This window comes from Balaenoptera musculus, chromosome Y (assembly GCF_009873245.2).
Source record: "Balaenoptera musculus isolate JJ_BM4_2016_0621 chromosome Y, mBalMus1.pri.v3, whole genome shotgun sequence".
Lineage (NCBI taxonomy): Eukaryota > Metazoa > Chordata > Mammalia > Artiodactyla > Balaenopteridae > Balaenoptera > Balaenoptera musculus.
This window is the reverse complement of record NC_045807.1, coordinates 964,290-975,210: the sequence shown is the minus strand read 5'-3', so window position 1 is coordinate 975,210 and position 10,921 is coordinate 964,290. Positions and strand designations below refer to the sequence as shown.

The following is a 10,921-nucleotide window of genomic DNA, read 5'->3' as shown; positions in this document are numbered from 1 at the left end:
TCATTAACAAAAAAACAAACAACCCAATCCAAAAATGGACAGAAGACCTAAATAGACATTTCTCCAAAGAAGATATACAGATTGCCAACAGACACATGAAAGAATGCTCAACATCATTAATCATTAGAAAAATGCAAATCAAAACTACAATGAGGGGCTTCCCTGGTGGCGCAGCAGTTGAGAATCTGCCTGCCAATGCAGGGGACACGGGTTCGAGCCCTGGTCTGGGAAGATCCCACATGCCACGGAGCAACTGGGCCCGTGAGCCACAACTACTGAGCCTGCGTGTCTGGAGCCTGTGCTCCGCAACAACAGAGGCCGCTAGAGTGAGAGGCCCGTGCACCGCGATGAAGAGTGGCCCCCGCTTGCCACAACTAGAGAAAGCCCTCACACAGAAAAGAAGACCCAACACAGCCAAAAATAAATAAATTAATTAATAAATAAAAAAAAGTACAATGAGATATCATCTGACACCGGTCAGAATGGCCATCATCAAAAAATCTTGAAACAATAAATGCTGGAGAGGGTGTGGAGAAAAGGGAACACTCTTGCACTCTTGGTGGGAATGTAAATTGGTACAGCCACTATGGAGAACAGTATGGAGGTTCCTTAAAAAACTACAAATAGAACTACCATACGACCCAGGAATCCCACTACTGGGCATATACACTGAGAAAACCATAATTCAAAAAGAGTCATGTACCAAAATGTTCATTGCAGCTCTATTTACAATAGCCAGGACATGGAAGCAACCTAAGTGTCCATCATGGGATGAATGGATAAAGAAGATGTGGCACATACATACAATGGAATATTACTCAGCCATAAAAAGAAATGAAATGGAGGTATTTGTAGTGAGGTGGATGGAGTTAGAGTCTGTCATACAGAGTGAAGTAAGTCAGAAAGAGAAAAACAAATAACAGTATGCTAACAGATATATATGGAATCTAAAGGGAAAAAAAAAAGAAAGGTCATGAAGAACCTAGTGGCAGTACAGAAATAAAGACACAGACCTACTAGAGAATGGACTTGGGGATATGGGGAAGGGGAAGGGTAAGATGTGACAAAGAGAGAGAGTGGCATGGACATATATACACTACCAAACGTAAAATAGATAGCTAGTGGGAAGCATCCACATAGCACAGGGAGATTAGCTCTGTGCTTTGTGACCACCTAGAAGTGTGGGATAGGGAGGGCGGGAGGGAGGAAGATGCAAGAGGGAAGAGATATGGGAACATATGTATATGTATAACTGATTCACTTTGTTATAAAGCAGAAACTAACACACCATTGTAAAGCAATTATACTCCAATAAAGATGTTTAAAAAATAAATAAATAAAGACTATTACAAGACAAAGAATGACACTACATAGTGATCAAAGGATCAATCCAAGAAGAAGATATAACAATTGTAAATATTTATGCACCCAACAGAGGAATACCTCAATACACAAAGCAAATGCTAACAGCCATAAAAGAGGAAATCGACAGCAACCCAATAATAGTAGGGGACTTTAACACCTCACTTACACCAATGGACAGATCATCAAGACAGAAAATTAATAAGGAAACAGAAACTTTAAAATATACAATACACGACATACATTTAATTTGTATTTATAAGACGTTCTATCGGAAAACAGCAGAATATATTTTCTTCTCAAGTAAACACAGAATATTCTCCAGGATAGATCACAACTTGGGTCACAAATCAAGCTTTGGTAAATTTAAGATAATTGAAATTGTATCAAATATCTTTTCTGGCCACAACACTATGACACTAGTTATCCATTGCAGGAAAACACTGTAAAAAATACAAACACAGGGAGGCTAAACAATATGCTACTAAATAACCAAGAGATCACCAAAGAAATCAGAGAGGAAATCAATAATTACAAGAAACAAATGACAAGGAATACACAATGACCCAAAACCTCTGAGATGCAGCAAAAGCATTAAAAAAAACAACAGGGAAGTTTGTAGCAATACAACACTACCCCAAGAAACAAGAAAAATCTCAAATAAACAACTTAAACTTACACCTAAAGCAACTAGAGAAAGAAGAACAAAAACCTCCCAAAGTTAGCAGAAGGAAAGAAATCATAATGATTAGATTAGACATAAATGAAAAAGAAATGAAGAAAACAATAGCAAAGATCAATAAAACTAAAATCTGGTTTCCTGAGAAGATAAACAAAATTGATAAACCATTAGCCAGACTCATCAAGAAAAAAAGGGAGAAGACTCAAATCAATAGAATTAGAAATGAAAAAGGAGAAGTTACAACTGACAATGCAGAAATATACAACTGACAATGCAGAAATACAAAGGACCATGAGAGACTACTACAAACAACTCTATGCCAATAAAATGGACAACCTGTAAGAAATGAACAAATTCCTATAAAAGTACAACCTTCCAAGACTGAACCAGGAAAAAATAGAAAATCACAAGCACTGATATTGAAACTGTGATTAAAACTCTTCCAACAAACAAAAGCCCAGGGCCAGATGGCTTCACAGGTGAATTCTATCAAACATTTAGAGAAAAGCTAACACCTATCCTTCTCAAACTCTTCCAAAATATAGCAGAGGGAGGAATACTTCCAAACTCATTCTATGGGGCCACAGTCACCCTGATACCAAAGCCAGACAAAGATGTCACAAAAAAAGAAAACTACAGGCCAATATCACTGATGAACATAGATGCAAAAATCCTCAACAAAATACTAGCAAACAGAATCCAACAGCACATTAAAAGGATCATACACCATGATCAAGTGTGGTTTATCACAGGAATGCCAGGATTCTTCAATATATGCAAATCAGTCAATGTGATACACCATATCAACAAACTGAAGGATAAAAACCATATGATAATCTCAATAGATGCAGAGAAACTTTTGAAAATACAACACCCATTTATGATAAAAACTCTCCAGAAAGTGGTCATAGAGGGAACCTACCTCAACATAATAAAGGCCATATATGACAAACCGACAGCCAAAATCGTTCTCAGTGGTGAAAAACTGAAACTATTTCTTCTAAGATCAGGAACAAGGGTGTCCACTTGCACCACTATTATTCAACATAGTTATGGAATTTGTAGCCATGGCAATCAGAGAAGAAAAAGAAATAAAAGGAATCCAAATTGGAAAAGAAGAAGTAAAACTGTCACTGTTCGCAGATGACATGATACTATACATAGAAAATCCTAAGGATGCTACCAGAAAACTACTAGAGCTAATCAATGAATTTGGTAAAGTAGCAGGATACAAAATTAATGCACAGAAATCTGTTGCATTCCTATACACTAACGATGAAAAATCTGAAAGAGAAATTAAGGAAACACTCCCATTTACCACTGCAACAAAAAGAATAAAATATCTAGGAATAAACGTACCTAAGGAGACAAAAGACCTGTATGCAGAAAACTATAAGACTCTGATGAAAGAAATTAAAGACGTTACAAAGAGATGGAGACATATACCACGTTCTTGGATTGGAATAATCAACATTGTGAAAATGACTATACTACCCAAAGCAATCTATAGATTCAATGCAATCCCTATCAAACTAACAATGGTATTTTTCACAGAACTAGAACAAATCATCTTAAAATGTGTATGGAAACACAGAAGACCCAAACAGCCAAAGCAATCTTGAGAAAGAAAAACAGAGCTGGAGGAATCAGGCTCCCTGACTTCAGACTATACTGCAAAGCTACAGTAATCAAAACAGTATGGTACTGGCACAAAAACAGAAGTATAGATCAATGGAACAGGGTAGAAAGCCCAGAGATAAACCCACGTACCTATGGTCAACTAATCTATGACAAAGGAGGCAAGACTGTACAATACAGAAAAGACATCCTCTTCAATAAGTGGTTCTGGGAAAACTGGACAGCTACATGTAAAAGAATGAAAATAGATCACTTCCTAACCCCACACAAAAAATAAACTCAAAATGGATTAAAGAACTAAATAAGGCCAGACACTATAAAACTCTTAGAGGAAAACATAGGAAGAACACTCTATGACATACATCACAGCAAGATCCTTTTTGACCCACCTCCTAGAGAAATGGAAATAAAAACAAAAATAAACAAATGGGACCTAATGAAACTTCAAAGCTTTTGCACAGCAAAGGAAACCATAAACAAGGTGAAAAGACAACTCTCCAAATGGAAGAAAATATTTGTAAATGAAGCAACTGACAAAGCATTCATCTCCAAAATATACAAGCAGCTCATACAGCTCAATATCAAACAAACAAAAAACCTAATCCAAAAATGGGCAGAAGACCTCAATAGACATTTCTCCAAAGAAGATATACAGATCACCAACAATCACATGAAAGGATGTTCAACATCACTAATCATTCGAGAAATGCAAATCGAAAGTACAATGAGGTATCACCTCACCCCAGTCAGAATGGCCATCATCAAAAAATCTACAAACAATAAATGTTGGAGAGCTTGTGGAGAAAAGGGAACCCTCTTGAACTGTTGGTGGGTATGTAATTTGATACAGCAACTATGGAGAACAGTATGGAAGTGCCTTAAAAGACTATAAATAGAACTACCATATGACCCAGCAGTCCGACTACTGAGCATATACCCTGTGAAAACCGTAATTCAAAAAGAGACATACTACAATGTTCATTGTAGCACTATGTACAATAGTCAGGACATGGAAGCAACCTAAGTGTCCACTGACAGATGAATAGATAAAGAAGATGAGGCACATATATGTAATGGAATATTACTCAGCCAAAAAAAAGAAATGAAATTGAGTTATTTGCAGTGAGGTGGATGGACCTAGAGTCTGTCATACAGAGTGAAGTAAGTCAGAAAGAGAAAAACAAATACCATATGCTAACACATATATATGGAATCTAAAAAAAAAAAAAAAAAGGTTCTGATGAAACTAGAGGCAGGACAGGAATAAGACCCAGACTTAGAGAATGGACTTGAGGACACGGGGAGGGAGAAGGGTAAGCTGGGACGAAGTGAGAGAGTATCACTGACATATATACACTACCAAATGTAAAATAGATAGCTAATGGGAAGCAGCTGCATCGCACAGGGAGATCAGCTCAACCACCTAGAGAGGTAGGATAGGGAGGGGGTGGGAGGAGCAAGAGGGAGGGAATATGGGGATATATGTATTCATATAGTTGATTCACTTTGTTTTATGGGAGAAATTAACACAGCATTATAAAGCAATTATAGTCCAATAAAGATGTTACAAAAAAAAAAGAAAATGAATCAGTAGTTTCAGAAATGACAGGTTCCAATATTTCTTGACATTTACTGAAGGGAAATATTTTGTGAGCTCTCAAGACACAGTTATTTTAATGCAGGGTGACTCTGAATACCCCTTTGAAAAACTAACAGACATCATATAGATATATACAGAAAATGGCCACCCATGAGGTGCTTAATGATTCTCTATGTTTTCCTACTACACCTAGTGTAGCTTTGACAGAGCCTGGGAAGGAGAGATTAGAAGGCATGCCTTCAGCTTGGTCTCAACATCCTAAAGCTGACCCCACCCGGCTACTATCAAACATTCACTCGGAATCAAAGGTACCAATTCCAAATCAAGATCCTACTGATTTCTCCCAAGCAAACCAGGCCAACAGAGAGGCTGGGAGCTGGTGGCCCCTATATCTGAGAGGGGGGAGGCTCAGGACACCCCCCAGCCAGAGGGCTCTGAGACGTAGCAGCAGTATCCTCTCGGGATCTGTAAGTTTGGAGACCTTCCGGGAGAGAAGCAAAGGTGCAGTCAGCTTAAAGTGTCCAGGTATCACAGAAGCACAGGAGGCCAGTTCAGAAAGGCGAGCAGAACTCCCCCTAGGGAAAAAGCTCACCAGAAGTTTTTCCCGAAGTTTGATGCACTTTGGCTCTGAGGGGAAAGTTCACAAAAGGTCCCCAGTGGCTTACAAAGACTGAAAGCTATATAAGACACTACCCTTGCAGAAGCTGGAAGGCAGCAATTGGAGATGCCTTTCAGCTACTGCTTCCTGAACCAAGGGCAGGATGAAGATGGTGACAAGGATGAAGAGGAGAGAGAGGTCAATCACCAAGTCTCTTGCCTCTTTCGACCACAGATGGCTCAAGCCATGCCGGACCCAACCAGCCCACCCCTGGCTGTTGGAATTCAGAAGAAAGGAGGGGAGCTGTCCAGAGGTTCAGTGCTGAAGGTCTGGGCCAAAGACTTAAGTGACCCAGATGATGTGAAATTCAGCAACCTAGCTTTTGGTGCCTGATTGCGAGGATAAATGCCCTTAAGGAGAACACATATGAGATGCCCAATGGGTTCCTCGCAGCTCAAAATGATGCCAATGAGCTGCTCTGCCTTGTCAGGGCAACCAAGGGGAAGAAAGAGGAGTCACGCCTTGAAGTGTATGATCTAACGCTTTCTCAGTACAAGCAGCTGTTATCCATTGAGTCCAGACAGTTGGGAAGTGCCTGCAGGAAAATGGCAATGGCCGAGAAAAGTCCAGAGGAGATGCTCCTAGCTATGACTTCCAGCTTTCAAGTGCTCTGTTGCCTAACAGAGGCCTGCATGCGGTTAGTTAAAGTTGTGAACGCAGAGACACAGTGGCAGGAAATTGTAGCGAAGATCGATGAGGTGGTCATAAACTACATCTGTCTCCTGAAAGCTGCCGAGGCAGCCACCGGAAAGACCACTGGGGACAGACGATGCATAGATAGACAGATAGAAGTGTATAAGGAGATGATGAAGTTTGTTTAGGTCACATATCCAGTTATAACAACTGTCAGTTTATTTTGTTCTTTTCACTGTGCTTGTTTTCTTGTTTTTTGGTGTCATTTTTGAGTTTTGTTTGAAAATTGGGCATTTCACAACTATAAGCAGTAACTCTAAACATCAAACACTCCCCCACACCCAGGTTTCTTGTTTATTTTGGTTTTTAAAGGCTGTTTGCCTTAAGAGTTTTGCAAACTATTGTTGGAAAGACTTTTCTTTATCATGTGTGACCTCTAAATTCACTGCCCATTAGTTCATGTTCAGCTAACATATTGCCAGAGATTTCCTCGAATGCTGGGAGCTAAAATAAACAAACAAATAAAAACACACTAAAAAAAATGTTTAGAGCCCGCCGCCAGTGAGCTGCTAGCCGGGACCGGGAGCCGGGAGCAGGGAGGCGGCCGGACGCGCGGACAGGCCCGGCGAGCGCGACGGCGCTGCGCTCGACATAATCACCCACACAAAAGGAAGCCAAATCCAGGGACTACGTGGTGTGACTGTGCAGCAGCTGCAGGACGTTGGCAAGTCTTCTTGGATGTCCTGCAGGACGCAGTGAGCCCAGGCCCAGAGGAATTCTAGTGACAGTGCGCTCTCAACTCTCCTTCATGAACTACCATTGCCAAAAGGTGTCCTTGAGAGAGGGTAGCAGGGAGTGAAAGGAGGAGAAAAGAAAATTAAGAAAGGTATATGAGTTTTGGACGTTTCCACACCCAGGGTCAGAATGCTGCTCCTCTGTCATGCCCTCACTGTAGCTGTGGCCCAGACCTTTATCTTCTCAGAAAACCGGGCATTTGCCAAGAGCATCAACTTCTATAACGTGCGGCCTCCTCTTGACCCGACACCATTTCCAAACAGCTTCAAGTGTTTTACCTGTGAAAATGCAGGGGATAATTATAACTGCAATCGATGGGCGGAAGACAAATGGTGCCCACAAAGAGTGTAGATCTTGCTGTGAAGGGATGATCTGCAATGTAGAGTTACCCACCAACCACACCAATGCGGTCTTTGCTGTGATGCATGCTCAGAGGACGTCTGGCAGCTGTGCCCCTGCGCTCCACCTACCCGTGCTTGCCTGGGCCTTCGTGCTGTTGTTGATGTGATACCACCATTCCTGGGAGAGGCAGAGACCAGCCCTCTAAAGCACAAGCCAACAACTGTATAAACAGTGAACTTTGGAGTGAAGACCAATCTTGCACTTGGTGAAGAATGCTCATTGGACCCTAAAACAGAAACCAGTTGTTGCTTAGCTAAAATGCTCCTGCACGAGGCCACTGAGGAAGGGGATTTGGCAGGGACTGAGGGATTATGTGGAGTTTATATTTCTTGATCAAAGGGGCTGCATTTTGTCACTTCTGCAAGGAGAGTCTTGCCAGCATCTACTACGGGCAGGTTCAGTAGCCTGTATTGTCCCCACCTGACCAGGCCTGTAGCAGAAAGGACTCCTTGACCTGATCAACTCCTTCAGGGGCTGCTGGATCAGACCCTCTCTTTTCCGTGATTAGCTCAGAGCACCTCTATGAAATATAACCCTTCCCCAATAAGAAAGCAATTTCCCCGCCAACGGTGTAGTCAATGAGAAGGGCAACTACAGGAAGAAAACTTCCAGTGGAACTAATATGAAACCCATTTGCTAATTGTGGGGGGAAATAAAACTTTTAAATTATAAAAAAAAAAAAAAAATGTTTAATTCATCAAAATTAAAAAAAAAAAAAAAAACGTTAAAAGAGAGAAGCAGAAACACAGAAGCAAAAGGAGTAAAAATACACTAACACTCATCCCAGACTTTGCAACTTGGCTCTGTGCTGAGGCACTCCCTAAAGATTTAGCTAGACTTTACTCTGAGTCTACTCTGAGTCTAGAGATTAGTCTAAGATGAAAGCTTAAGGTGTTGTCAATATCTTTTCTGAGCATGTGTATTGCCTGGACATTTGGGTAGCTTTCTAAATTTCACTATATCCTTTGGCTGATTTGAAATCCTAATTTCTCAAAGAAATATTTTCAGGTTCTCCTCTTGGCTTTAGATTGTCTATTGTATACCTCCATAAGTAATCTCTTGCCCCAGGCCTCTGTGGATCTGTAGTGTACCTTGCAGTTTTTAGGAGCAATTTTCATGGGCACTTTCTCAGTTGTGTCTTCACTTAGGTAAAAGAGAGATAGTAACTTGCATCAGTCCCTCAAGTATACCACAGTGAAGTTACAAATAATTAGCGAAATAATGTCTGCTCTTCTCCCTTCAGTCTGAGAAATGTAACTAGGAAGTGGCCTCCTTGCCACTTTGAGGCCAAGACTAATGCCGTCCGTGGGTGGGGCAAGGGTGCATCAAAATGTCATAAAACTTTCCAACCGTTTTGAAGGTGGCCGTTTTCTGATTTAAACTGTTTTCCATATTGTTTTCCAGCAAGCCTTACTTTCGGTTTCAAGGTTCATAGGATTCGCTGGCAAAATAACCACTCTACAGTCAGTTAAACAAGAATTTAAAGAGGGAGTTTATTGAATCAACAAAGATTACAGTATACTAATTAAGAAAAGAATAGTATAACTATTAAGAAAGAATAGTAAAGACAGAAGTTTATATATCACCGAATTCGGGAAGCACCTACATACAGATCCAAGCAGCGCTGAGAAGTCCCTTGAACAGCAATTTGGAGTCCTAATTGGAAGGTCCCGGGCAGTGCATCCACCCCACGGGTGAGATTTCCTTCTTGCTCTCAAAGGAGCCCAGCTTCTAGAACCAGGCTGCAGGCTGATAACAATCAGCCTGCGTGAAAATTTGCAGCTCTTGTTATTTTCATTAATGCCTTGGTCTTAACTCATAAAACTTGGAATGTTCTTGATCCCCGGGGGCTGGCCAGACCTCAGGTGTGAGAAGTCCCATGACATACTCTCTATCTTATCTAGTGGTTTACAATGTGTGCTGGCGCCACTTCTGCTGGCCTGGGTGCAGCTCAGCAGTTTGGCATGCAGCCAGCTTTAGTGTCTTTGTCCAGTCAGGGAGAGGTCTAGTGCCGCCTTCAAAGCCTGAACAAGACTGCTTTACCATTTCCCCCAACACATATCTCTGGTAAAGTTGCTTCAGTTCATTTCTGGTTTTTTGGTTTTGTTTTGTGTATTGTTTCTGGGAGAACATGAGTTTGGAACTTCCTAGTCTGCCACTTTTATGACCTATGTCTAGTATGAAATAAATATAAAGACCCTGTTGGCTAGGTTATGAGGAAGAAGTAAAGAAGTGATGAGTTGGAGGCAAAGAAAAGCCTAGTGCACAAATAGTTTTACTTTATATAGCCTAAGAGTCAAGAGAGACTGCTAACATGATTAAACAAGAAACAAAGGTATAATTATATTTAAGTAATGAAGAAAATAACTAAAAATAATTATATTCCTATCAAACATTTTCTTAGAGTTGTAGAAGAAAAGATGAAAGATAACATAAGTAAGCAAAGTCCTTTTGTTACTGGAAATTACATTAGTTAGAATTCTGGAGAAAACTACTAGAAAAATAAAAAAGCAGAAACTTGTCAAATTTGTCAATCTTTGGAGATTGAGACTGACAGTGTGGAGTTATGGGATGAGAAGCTGTTTCCTTTCTATTGCCAACACAATCCAGAAAATGATGAAATTAGAGGACTCTCCCTTCCTGATTCCAAAACAGTGTGGAACTGGAATAAGAGCAGACATATAGACCAATGGAATAGAATAGAGGGTTCAGAAATAAAACTTTGAGTATATTGTTAATTAATTTTTGTCAAGGGTGGCAAATCAATGGGGAAAGGACAGTTTTAACAAATAGTGCTGGAAAAACTGGATATCCGCTAGCAAATGAACGATTTTGGATGCTTACTTACCACTTAACATACACACACACACACATACACAAATTCAAAACAGATCAAAGGGCTAAACATGAGAATTTAAATTATAGAACTTTTAGAGGAAAACATAGAGGAAATCTTCAGGACACTGGATTTGGCAATAACGTCTTAGATGTGACAGCTAAAGCACAGGTTAAAAAGAAAAGAAAAAACATAGATAAATTGGATTTATAATCAAAAATTTTAAATTTTGTACATCAAACAACAATATCAAGAGATTAAAAATACAACTCCATATTGGAAGTAAATATTTGTAATTATATGTCTGATAAGCAG

At 40.1% G+C, this 10,921-nt stretch overlaps 1 protein-coding gene across 1 annotated transcript; it reads left to right on the top strand.

The window, feature by feature from the left end:
* The first annotated feature begins 7,143 nt into the window (after positions 1 to 7,143).
* LYPD6B (LY6/PLAUR domain containing 6B) lies at positions 7,144 to 8,423 on the top strand. Its single transcript, XM_036841184.1, is given in 2 exon segments — positions 7,144 to 7,709; positions 7,711 to 8,423. Coding segments are annotated over 2 exon segments (378 nt in total). The 5' UTR covers positions 7,144 to 7,497; the 3' UTR covers positions 7,877 to 8,423.
* Positions 8,424 to 10,921: the final 2,498 nt, after the last annotated feature.